Here is a 12,644-nt window from a genome sequence, read left to right as displayed (position 1 = left end):
GGTCCCGGGGGCTCACACCTCCCCGGGGAGCCAAGTCCTGAGGGGTCACCCCACGCCTTGGGGTCAGCTCCAGGCTTTGTCCTTCCATCCAAGCAGCGACCTTTTTTGCTTCTTTAGTCATCACCTTGGGAAGCTCTGAGTTGGGAAATTGCTTCAGGGCACCCTTAAGACTGGATGGGTGAGATCTTCTTTTTTTTGTTTGTTTTTGTTTTGTTTTGTTTGAGATGGAGTCTTGCTCCATCCCCAGGCTGGAGTGCAATGGTGCAATCTCGGCTCACTGCAACCTCCACCTCCCAGGTGCAAGGGATTCTCTTGCCTCAGCCTCCCGAGTAGCTGGGACTGCAGGTGCGCACCTCCATGCCCGGCAATTTTTTTTTTGTATTTTCAGTAGAGACAGGGTTTCACCATGTTGACCAGGCTGGTCTCGAACTCCTGAACTCAAGTGATCCACCTGTCGTGGCGTCCCAAAGTACTGGGATTACAGGCGTGAGCCACCATGCCTGGCTTTTTTTTTTTTTTTTTTTTTGGAGAATCTTCACAATTTTATTAAGTATGTATTTTTCACTTTTATTTTAAGTTCAGGGGTACAAGTGCAGCTTGTTATGTAGGTAAACTTGTGTCATGCAGGCTTGTTGTACAGATTATTTCATCACCCAGGTATTAAGCCTTGTACCCATTTGTTGTATTTCCTGATCCTCTCCCTCCTTCCAGCCTCCACCCTCTGAAAGTCCCCAGTGTCTGTTGCTCCCCTCTCTGTGTCCACGTGTTCTCATCATTTAACTCCCACTTGTAAGTGAGAGGGTATTTAGTTTTCTGTTCCTGCGTTAGTTTGCTAAGCATAATAGCCTCTAGCTCCATCCATGTGCCTGCAAAGGACAAGAGCTCATGCTTTTTTTTTTTTTTTTTTTTTTGAGATGGAGTTTCGCTCTTGTTGCCCAGGCTGGAGTGCAATAGTGCGATCTCGGCTCACTGCAACCTCTGCCTCTCGGGTTCAAGCGATTCTCCTGCCTCAGCCTCCGGAGTAGCTGGGATTACAGACATGCACCACCACGCCCAGCTAATTTTTTTTTTTTTAAGCGGAGTCTTGCTCTGTCGACCAGACTGGAGTGCAGTGTCGTGATCTCGGCTCACTGCAAGCTCCGCCTCCTGGGTTCATGCCATTCTCCTGCCTCAGCCTCCCAAGTAGCTGGGACTACAGGTGCCTGCCATCACGGCCAGCTAATTTTTTTTTGTGTGTGTGTGTGTGTGTGTATTTTTAGTGGAGATGGCATTTCACCTTGTTAGCCAGGATGGTCTCGATCTCCTGACCTCGTGATCCATCCTCTTTGGCCTCCCAAAGTGCTGGGATTACAAGTGTGAGCCACCGCGCCCGGCTGCTAATTTTGTATTTTTAGTAGAGATGGGGATTCTCCATGTTGGTCAGGCTGGTCTTGAACTCCTGACCTCAGGTGATCCCCCCTGCCTCGGCCTCCCAAAGTGCTGGGATTATGAGCATAAGCCACTGTGCCTGGCCGATCTCATGCTTTCTTTATGGCTGCACGAGGCCCTCTTTTGAGCCTTCTCCTCCCTTGCTCTCCCCTGATTCTGGGTTAGAAGTAACCTGCTCCTTCAGGGAAATGCGCAGCTCCTGGGTTAGAGGTAGGGCAGTGCACCGCCACTCTCCAACGGCTGTTTGCACAGAAAGCACTATCTCTACCCTAGACACTGCTGGCGGGCTTGGGAAACCATTCGGTTGGATCTGATACAGACGCACAGCCCCTGTGGCCCACACTCCCACTCTCGAGTGGGCCCTGGAGAGACACCTGCTTGTGGAGGGCAGTGTGTCTGCACAGGAGCTAAAGCCGCCACATGACTCCTCCAGGCAGAGGGCTCAGCGGTAGCAGGGAATGACCTTCAGCCACTGCTCTCTCAGTGCAGCTGAATCCAAGACAATGCTGGGAAAAAGCACCCAGCACGGTGTCTGTGGTACGGTTAAATGCATATACACACACACATACACACACACGTGTGTGATATTCACAGCCAAACCATCCTGTTTAAGACACACGAGAGATGACACTGATGAAGGCAGAGTGGAAGGTGGTGGCCATGCTAGGCAGTGAGGGAGGGAATGCGTCTGGGGGGCTCAGGCTGAGTGGCTGGCAGCATCCTCTTAAGTCAAGCTGTGGTACACAGAGGCTTGTGTGATTCCCATCCGTGCCTTTATTAGTCTGTTCTCACACTGCTAATAAAGACATACCCGAGACTGGGTAATTTGTAAAGGAAACAGGTTTAATGGACTCACAGTTCTCACAATGGACTTACATGGCTGGGGAGGCCTCACAATCGTGGCAGAAGGCAAAGGAGGAACAAGGGCACGTCTTAGATGGCGGCAGATGAGAGAGCGTATGCAGGGGAACTGCCCTTTCTAAAACCATCAGATCTTGTGAGGACTCATTCACTATCAGGAGAAGAGCATGGGAAAGACCCGCCCCCATGATTCCGTTACCTCCCACTGGGCCCCCTCCCACAACACTCGGGAATTGTGGGAGCTACAGTTTAAGATGAGATTTGGGTGGGGACACAGTCAAAGCCTGTGAGTGCCTCACCTACCAAAAATGGTCCATCCATAAAGCCCATTATTGCCATATGTGCCTGCTGATGTCTACCCTAGGTCCATCCTTCTTTCAAAGGTAGGAGGGACAGGCATGGGACAGCTTGGGGACCACTGACCTGGAGTCCCCAGCATCCCCACTGCCCGGCCCAGGGAGAGCTGAGCTCTGAATGCCTTCCACTTTCACTGGCAAACACCTGCTCCCTCCAGCCAGGTCCCGATGCCATGCATTGGGGTGGGTCCTGGCCTGTGAGATCTGGGACTGTGTGAGGGACCCAGGCTCTGCCTCCCAGCCTGACAGGAGAGGGTTCCACAGAAGCCAGGCCCCGGACAGCATCGAAGGGTGATTGACAGCCTGACTCATGGCGAGGAGGTGGTCCAAGCCCGGGCCCCTACAGTGGCGCCTGGCATCTTGTGGGCTTTCAGTGCTGAGGAGAAGTTTGCATGGGAGTTGGGACTGGCCCAGTGACAGGCATGGTGGCCTCCCTCTGGGGCTCTGCTCCAGGACAGCTGGAGTTCTGAGGTTGAGGCAGGGTGTGGAGGGGATGGGAGTGTATCCAGCCCTCATCCTCCTAAGTGCTGAGGTGTGGGGAAGACTGGAACCTTCCACCCCAGCGCCTGTTTGCTGGGCGGCCTGCAGTCTGAAGTGCAGCTCTGGGTGGAACCAGCTTCCTCGTTGACAGGAAGGCCGGGCCCTCTCTGCTGCAGCTGTGCGCTCATGCTGTGCGTTCCGGAACCGTCATCGTTAGGGCCTAGAAACAGCCCTGTTTCCATCCCTCATGCACGCCTGGGGGCCTTTTCCTTTTTCCTTTGTAAAATAATGAATCACTTACGAAACCCAGAACAGTACAGACTCCGTCACTCATCCGTGAACCCACACCTGAAACTGACGTGATGATGATGATGATGATGATTTGGGATTTAATATTACTAACATTTTGTTTGCCCTGTTTGCCTCAAATCTTTGTGTTCTGTGTTTCAAATTGTGAATGACTACTGAATTTGACTAAATCATTTTCTGCATCTGTGATCATCATATTTCCCCCCTTTAGTCTGTTAATGTAGAGTCCTACATTCCTAGGTTTTCTCTTTTTTTGAGACAGGGTCTCATTCTGTCACCCAGGCTGGAGTGCACTGGTGCGACCTCAGCTCGCCGCAACCTCCGCCTCCACCTCCTGGGCTGAAGCGATTCCTGCTCCTCAGCCTTCAAGCAGCTGGGACTACAGGTGCGCGCCACCACACCCGGCTAATTTTTGTGTTTTTTGTAGAGATGGAATTTCACTATGTTCACCCAGGCTGGTCTGGAACTCCTGAGCTCAAGCAGCCTCCCACCTCAACCTCCCAAAGTGTTGGGATTACAGGCGTAAGCCACCGTGCCCAGTCTATATTTTTAATATTTCAAGGAGCCTCCATACTGTTTTCTGTAAAGGCTGTACTAATTTATATTCCCACCAACAGCGTGCAGTCCTTTTGAACACCTGTCATCTGTCATCGTTTTGATAATGGCCATTCTAACAGGAGTGAGGTGGCATCTCGTTGTGGTTTTGATTGGCATCTCCCTGACGATTAATGATGTTGACAGCTCACTGCAAGCTCCGCCTCCCAGGCCCACGCCATTCTCCTGCCTCAGCCTCCCGAGTAGCTGGGACTACAGGCGCCCGCCACCACATCCAGCTAATTTTTTGTATTTTTAGTAGAGACGGGGTTTCACCGTGTTAGCCAGGATGGTCTCGATCTCCTGACCTTGTGATCCGCCCGCCTCAGCCTCCCAAAGTGCTGGGATTACAGGCGTGAGCCACCGCGCCCGGCCGACTGTTGATCTTTTAATTAGGATTTTCCCATCTGAATTAATTGGTAACATCGGTCTACGTTCTTTTATTTTTTGCATTGTCCTTGTCTGATTTGAGTAACCAGGTTCACAGAACATGAATTGGGGAGCTTTCTCCATTTCTTAGTTCTCCAGATTGGTTCGTATGAGGTGAGGGCTGGCCCTGAAGCTTTGCTGGAAGAACATCTGGGCCAGAGTCCTCGGGGAGGGAGACCCGTGTCGGCCGAATCCCTTTCTTTAGTGATGATTGGTTTATTTCATTTTTTATTTCTTTTTGTTCTTTTCTTTTTCTGAGATGGAGTCTTGCCCTGTCCCCCAGGCTGGAGTGCAGTGGCGGGATCTCAGCTCACTGCAACCTCCACCTCCTGGGTTCACGCCATTCTCCTGCCTCAGCCTCCCGAGTAGCTGGGACTACAGGCATCCGCCACCACACCTAGCTAAGTTTTTGTATTTTTAGTAGAGATGGGGTTTCACTGTGTTAGCCAGGATGATCTTGATCTCCTGACCTTGTGGTCCGCCCACCTCAGCCTCCCAAAGTGCTGGGATTACAGGACTACAGGTGTAAGCCACTGCTCCTGGCGCTGTTTTTTTTTTGTTTGTTTGTTTGTTTTTTGTTTTGTTTTTTTTTTTTTTTGAGACAGTCTTGCTCTGTCGCCCAGGCTGGAGTGCAGTGGTGCAATCACATGTCACTGCAGCCTCCGCCTCCCAGGTTCAAGCAGTTCTCCTGCCTCAGCCTCCTGAGTAGCTGGGATTACAGGTGCCTGCCACCATGCCTGGCTAATTTTTGTATTTTCAGTAAAGATGGGGTTTTGCCATGTTGACCAGGCTTGTCTTGAACTCCTGACCTCAAGCAATCTGCCCACCTTGGTCTCCTAAAGTGCTGGGATGACAGGCATGAGCCACACTCCCAGCCTGTCCTGATGATTCTTATTGCCCTAGAATCTTTCTTTCCCTGGGGTGAGTACCACATCCCTTTTCACTGGTTTCCCATTCGCCTGATCAGTTTTTTCCAGCCTGTACTTGGAACCAGGGAAAGTTTACCTTCACCCTTTCTGTGTCCTTTTGTTTTATGTTTTGAAAGCGATTGTTTATTCACCTGACTTATCTTTGTTAATGGGCAAGTTGAATCTATTTAGGTTTATTGCCATTCCTGATGTCTTTGGCCACATTTTTAACATCGGTTTCACACTGTTTTCTGTGCCTTTTGCCTTTAATTTTTATACTTTCCTATCTGATTGGATTTTTTTTTTTTTTTTTGAGACAGAGTCTCGCTCTGTTGCACAGGTTGGAGTATAGTGGCTCGATCTCAGCTCACTGCAACCTCTACCCCCTGGGTTCAAGCGATTCTCATGCCTCAGCCTCCCGAGTAGCTGGGATTACAGGCACGCGCCACCACACCTGGCTAATTCTTGTATTTTCAGTAAAGACGGGGTTTCACTATGTTGGCCAGCTGGTCTCGAACTCCTGACCTCAGGTGATCTGCCTACCTCGGCGTAATTGGATTTTTTAAAATTCCCCTTTTCCTTCTTTATTAGTTTCAAAGTAATTCTGAAAATATTAATATCTTCATCTTTTTGTGGAACACTAGATCTCAGGATGCTTCGACCCCCATCCTCACTTCCAGGCTTTCATTTTATTACTTACGTTATTCCAGCTTCAGCTTGCTTTTAACACTACTGTGTCTTAAATCATTCTTTGTTTTTACTTCATTTAATTTAATTAATTACGGTTTTTTGAGACAGGGTCTCACTCTGTTGCCCAGGCTGGAGTGCAGTGGTGCAGTCAGAGCTCACTGCAGCCTCAACCTCCTGGGCTCAAGCGATCCTCCTGCCTCAGCCTCCCGAGTAGTTGGGAGCACAGGTGTGCACCGCCATGCCCTGGCTAATTTTTGGATTTTTTGTAGAGACAAGACTGAAGTGATCCTCTTGCTTCAGCCTCCCAAAGTGCTGGGATTACAGATGTGAGCCACCGCACCTGGCCCCCAAAGAGCACTTCTAACAGTTTCCTGCAATATGTTTACCACTTCATTTCCCTTCTTGTCTTTCTTTCTTTTCTTTTTTTTTTTTTTTTTCTGAGACAGAGTCTTGCTCTGTAGCCCAGGCTGGAGTGCAGTGGCGTGATCTTGGCTCACTGCAACCTCCACCTCCTGGGTCCTGGTTCAAGCAATTCTTCTGCCTCAGCTTCTTGAGTAGCTGGGATTACAGGAATGCACCACTATGCCCAGCTAATTTTTGTATTTTTAATAGAGACAGGGTTTCACCATGTTGGCCAGGCTGGTCTTGAAGTCCTGACCTTGTGATCTGCCCACCTTGGCCTCCCAAAGTGCTGGGATTACAGCTGTGAGCCACCGTTCCTGGCTTTTTTCTTTCTCTCTCTCTCTTTCCTTTTTTCTTTCTTTCTTCCTTTCTTTCCGGGTGTGACGGCACTGGCTGAGCTGTCTGTGGCTTGCTTTCTCACTCACGACCTCTCCAGGTTGGTGGATGTGGCTGACCCACTTTTTGGGGTGCGCCGTTCCCTGGTCCTCTCTTGATGGACGCGACAGGCATGCATAGGCCGTGGCCGGCGGCTATGCTCTCGCCTCTGTGCTCCTTGTGGGCCCTGCGAGTGTTTCCGTCACCTTGGTTCCCAGGAGTGGGACTCCAGTGCCTCCCTTCACCCGCAGGAGATACCCGCGCCCTGACCGGCCTGCCCCAGCCAACTGCGCCCATTCCTCCTGTTGGGCTGTGCTGTTCCTGCTGAGTGCCCTTCCCCCTGCCCTCTTCTAGAACTGTCCCAGCCAGCTGCGCCCATTCCTCCTGCCGGGCTGTGTTGTCCCTGCCCGAGTGCCCTTCCCCTCTGCCCTCTTCTAGGACAACATGGGTTTTCCTTTTCCACCAGACCTGCTCCTCCATCCACACAGGTCTGGGTAGAATGGGCTGGATCTTCATCATTCCCTGGGCCCCCACTCACGTGGCCCCAGGTTGGCAGGTGGGAGCGTTCAGCGCTGACCTGGCCTGAGTCTGATCCTGAAACTCCAGTTGCAAAGCCTGGTCGCTTGTTTTCCGGGAGAGGCCTGTCTACCCTCTGGGTTCCGGTAAAATTGAGAAGGGCAGCAAATGTTGAAAACAAGATGGAATTAGTCTCCAAAGAGCCCAGTGAATCCTTTAACTGCATAAAAAGCTCCTCTGCCCATCTGCAGACATGTGTGTCCTTCAAGCCAGTATCCAGAATGGGCAAAAAGGAGCAGGACTTTTAGCTGTGCCAGATCCATGAGCAGGTAGCAGACCTGCTTAGCCGCCAGAAACAGGAGAGACAGTCTCAGGCCAGTTTCTTCCCTCCCCAGCTGTGCGCACGCGAGAGAGGTCAACATTGTTTGTGGACAAAAGTGAAGTGACGTCAGAGAGAGCAGGCAACACTTGGGGCACCAATCTGGGACGCAGCCTGGGCTTCCTCCCCCAGCCCCGCTTGGCTGCCCAGCTGGGGAGAGAATAGGGAGGAAAACAGGGCCTCAGCCCTTCCCAGATGCCCTCACACACTGACTGCCTTAAGGTCCTGGTGGCATTTCCTGTGGGCTTGGCACCTTTAGAAGACCCCAGGCTGGGTCCACACACCTGGGGCTGCGCGCGGTGGTCACTCTGACAGCTGTCCAGCCTTGAGCCTGGCTCTGCCCCGGGCCTGGGCACCATGCCCTGTGGCCAGCAGAGTGGCAGCCGCCTGGCTCGCCCCTTAGAATCCCCCCAGTAAAGGACACAGGTGACAAGGAGTATCCTGGCCAGCCACAGGCCAGGCAGCAGGGCCGCCCTCCACACCCCAGGCAGTCCCAAGTCAGATCTGCATGATTTGATCTGTTTGCAAAACGATCCTTCCTGCTCACCACTCGGGCACATGGCTATTTGTGTCCGCCAGCTGCAATTATGGAGGCTTATGGATGAATGCGTCCTCTGAGCTGCTAGGGACCCAGGGCGTCTGAGGCAGCCTGTCCAGTGGCTTAATGCTAAGCTGGTGCCTGGACCAGATGAGGAACCTGTGAGAAAGACGTGTGGTTGGCATTTTAAACGAGGAATTACCCGGGGACCTCAGCACAGCCTCGCCGTATCCACCCCTCAGACGTTCCAAGAGGCCGGCTGAGGACACTAGAAGGCAGTGTCAAGTCACACCAGACAGACACATCCTGCGGCTGGTGCCAGAGATGCAGGAGAAAGGGTTTGGGAGCTCTGAGCTTGGAAGCCAGCCTGACGGCGGAGGCTGCCGCCAAGGGAGGAGGCAGCCCTGATATTGCCATCATCCCCTGAAAAGGGAGCATTGAGTCAGGAGGCAGCAGGCCTGGGAGGGAAGGGCACCACCCCACCCCTACCTGCATCGGGCTGGCCAGGGAGGGGCCTGAGCTACTTCTGCTTTTGTTACTCAGAGTAACAACAAACCCCATGGATACAGAATCAGGGCCAGGCATGGTGGCTCATGCCTATAATCCCAGCACTTTAGGAATCCAAAGCAAGAGGATTGCTTAAGGTTAGAAGTTCAAGAGCAGCCTGGGCAACATAGTAAGACCCTGTGTCTTAAAAAAAAAAAAAAAAGTTTTTTAATAATTAGCCAGGGATGGCAGTGCATGCCTATAGTCCCAGCTGCTGGGAGGCCTCCTGGATTCAAGCGATTCTCCTGCCTCAGCATTCCGAGTAGCTGGGATTACAGGTGCCCACCACCACGCCCAACTAATGTTTATATTTTTAGTAGAGACGGGGTTTCACCATGTTGGCCAGGCTGGTCTCGAACTCCTGACCTCGGGTGATCCACCCACCTTGGCCTTCCAAAGTGCTGGGATTACAGGTGTGAGCCACCATGCCTGGCCTCAATTTGGGTTTCTAACGATTGCCTCTGAGTCTTCAAATCACATGCTTTGCCTGCTACCCTGCGATTCATGGACTTTACATGTGATTTTCTGACTTCCTGCTTTAATAAAGTAGCATTTCATTTTGCCTTGTGCACCTCCCAAAATAGCTCTATTATTGTTTATTTCCTTTGATAATTACCTTGTTAACTTAAATAATATAATGGAACTGACATTTGTTGTTCTAAAAACTTCGGACCAGCCCCCACCCCCATGCACGCATACAGGCGCACGCACACATATTGGCACACATTCTGTCTCAGCATTTGTAGCCACTTTATGATCTCATTCCAAAAGAGAAGACATGCAAGGCATTTATTTACCAAGGTTTTTTACCAATGGCTGTGGCACCCGGCTGTCTCCCTGCTAGGCTTGTAGGGGCCTCTGGCTGTCAGGTGTCGTGGGCAGATGCCAGGCGGGTACATGTATTGTTAAATGTCCCCGCCCAGCAGTGTCAGGTTGACGGTTGCAGTTGTTGTCAGCGTCCCGTGAAAACGCGCGTCCTTACTTAGAGAGAGTGGTAGATGCAGCCTCCTGGGTGTCAGGTCCCCGCATAACTCTTAGTCTTTCTGTCTTGGTAGCCAGGAGCCCATCTCGCTGGCCGGCTGCGCCATGGCTGATCTGGTTCCAGACTTGCAGCCCATTCTTTTCTGGATGTCTAATTCCATCGAGCTCCTGTACTTTATCCAGCAGAAATGCCCACTCTACATGCAGAGCATGGAGGAGCAGCTGGACGTCACAGGTACGGCTGGCGCTGCCCTCCGTTCCCCCCGCCGGCGCCCCAGGCAGGGGAGTGTGGCACCTCCTCACCGTCCTCAGGACCGAGTTGGCCATGATAGCAGGGATGGATTCATGCCGGGGCTTCCTCAGCCCCCGGGCTGCCATGTGTCAGCTGCTCGGGGACGGCCTGTGAGGCTGGTGCTGGTGGCATGGGCCAGCCTGGCACCTCCCCCCACAGCCCCTTGGCGCTCAGTCTGTCCCCATCATCCCATGTGCTCCGTGCAGTGGCGTCCCCTTGACCACAACCCCACTCTTCTGCTTGCAGGAGGGCCCGGGGGGTTACACAGGTCACTCAGTAAGGGAGACAGATGCCACCATCCACCATGAACCAAATGTAAGGGGCAGTAGAGAGAGTGTCGGCCATGAGACCGCCCCCCGTTCTGAGATGCACCATTGTTCCAGAAGGACAGATGTTGCCAGTCATCGTTGTGAAATTATAGATCATGCCGGTTTCATAGATTAAGATGTGGGAAATACACATTTCAGGATTTCTTTTTCTTTTTTTGAGACGGAGTCTCGCTCTGTCGCCCAGGCTGGAATGCAATGGTGGGATCTTGGTTCACTGCAAGCTCCTCCTCCCAGGTTCAAGCGATTCTCGTGCCTCAGCCTCCTGAGTACCTGGGATTGCAGGAGCATGCCACCTCTCCCGGCTAGTTTTTGTATTTTTGGTAGAGATGGGGTTTCACCATGTTGGCCAGGCTGGTCTCGAACTCCTGACCTCAAGTGATCCGCCCACCTCAGTCTCCCAAAGTGCTGGGATTATAGGCGTGAGTCACCACGCCTGGCCAACATTTCAGGATTTCTGAAATGCAGTAGGAAGTGTTCTGAAAATACTAAGGGAGAGGGTTTCCAACGGGGCAGTCTCGGGGGCTTCGTGAGGAAGGTGGTGTGGGGCCGGGCCCGGAAGCCGGGGTAGGATTTCGGCTGGTGTGTCTGCTGAGAACTGTGTGGGGCCTGGAATGGAGCCAGGTGGGGCAGCAGGACAGTGACAAGTGGGCCCAGGAGACTGGGGACCAGAGCCTCTCGTGGGCGGCCTTGGTTCTGCCCCCCTACGGCCTTGCTGTCCATCTACTGCCCTCACATCTGTGGGGTGGGCTGTCCGGAGGGCCCAGGGCCGGAGGGTCCTGAGTGGCCGTGGCGTTGTGGCCCTGCCTCTGGAGGACCCAGGTCAGTGAGTGGCGCATTCCGAGCTGCCCTGAGCTGTGTCTCCAAGCTGCTAGGGAGGCCCGGGCCCGGTGTGCAGGGACGGGCGCTCCCACGGGCTCAGTCTACCAGACACTGCGGGGTCTCTGTGTACTCAGCTGTGTCCCCATCCCTGGGAGGGGTCTGTGGCTGTGACTGCATATGAGACAACCCGGAGGACACAAGGCCAGGCAAGGTCCTGGCCGGGCTGTGTTGGGGGCGCTGGGACCTTGCTGTGCCCCCCACGCCTTAGGGGCAGTTTTCCTGAGAGGAGGGGCTCTCGGTGGTGAGAGGGAGGCGCCAGGGCATCTGCGCAGTGACCCTGTGGTGGGACAGGCTCCCACAATGCGTCAGGGCCCAGTCAGCCTCCAGGCGGGGGCCGGGCTGCAGAGACCAGGCTGGATTGAGGCTGCATGGAGGAGGCCAGGCCGGCCCTGGCCATGAGGTTGTGGGGTGGGGCCCCCGTTCCTGGGGGAGGCAGAGCTGGCTGGGATCTGCCTGAGTTCCTTCCTGCCGGCCACGGTTCCTTCCCACTGTTTCCTTCTCCCTTCCTTCACGGGGAAGGGGACATGGGGTCCTGCCAGGGGCTCCCCAGTCTGGGAGTTGGTGCTGCCTTGAATATGGGGGGTAGTGTCAACCCCTCCTGGCCTCAGTGGGCATCCAGGCCTCTGGCCTGTGCCCTTGCCCCCCACGTGACACGGTAGCCCCTGCCTGTCCACAGGGCCTGGGTCTAAGCTAGACCTTTCCTCTGGCTTTTTCCCGGAAAGTGACGTAAACGACTGTGTGTCCCTAAGTCTCCACGCAAGTTTCCCACGTCCATCTGCCTGGCTGCAGTCCTCCCCTGGGGCTCCTGGGCTCCCGGGACTCCAGTGCCTGTCACCTCTCCCTGCAGACCTGACTCTGCCATCCTCTAGGGCTGGAGTCGCAGCCAGCAGGTGGCCCTGGGATGGAGGCAACTCCGGGGTTGCGGCTGGCCAAGGGCGACCCTCGCTGACGTTGCAGTGCACTTGGTCCTTCCGTGTGACGGGGGACGGGGCCAGCTTAGGGGCCCCTTTTGTTCCGGCCCCCACAGAAAGAGTCAGTTCGCGGACCTGTGACTTTTGAGCTCCGTGTTCCCGGCGAGTCCCCGGCTGACTTTCCACATGGCTTCGTGGCTGCCTGGGTCTGGTGGCTGCAGGCAGCTGGGTCCCATGTGGTCCCCGTGTTGGCTGCTCTTCATGGGAAAAATTGCTCCAGGCTGATGGAGCTGCTGCCTTTGGTCTTGGGAGGAAGTTATTTTTGGTCAGGGGCCTGGGTAGTGTTTGGCCCGGCGATGGGAGTCGGGGCCCAGGGACGCCCGCAGGCTCCCGGTGTCGAGGGCCAGGCAGGCGCCAGGGAATGGAGTGGGAAATAGCCCC

At 53.8% G+C, this 12,644-nt stretch overlaps 1 protein-coding gene across 2 annotated transcripts in view; it reads left to right on the top strand.

Moving 5' to 3' along the window:
- The window catches only part of RADIL (Rap associating with DIL domain), an 80,903-nt gene that overhangs the window by 49,596 nt on the left and 18,663 nt on the right, over positions 1–12,644 (top strand). For both annotated transcript variants that reach the window (XM_025380879.1, XM_025380877.1), the window contains one exon: positions 9,867–10,027. In XM_025380879.1, the coding sequence (XP_025236664.1) occupies positions 9,867–10,027 (161 nt within the window). The remainder of the gene's footprint in view (positions 1–9,866; positions 10,028–12,644) is intronic.

This window comes from Theropithecus gelada, chromosome 3 (assembly GCF_003255815.1).
Source record: "Theropithecus gelada isolate Dixy chromosome 3, Tgel_1.0, whole genome shotgun sequence".
NCBI lineage: Eukaryota > Metazoa > Chordata > Mammalia > Primates > Cercopithecidae > Theropithecus > Theropithecus gelada.
This window is presented reverse-complemented; position numbering and strand designations above follow the sequence as displayed.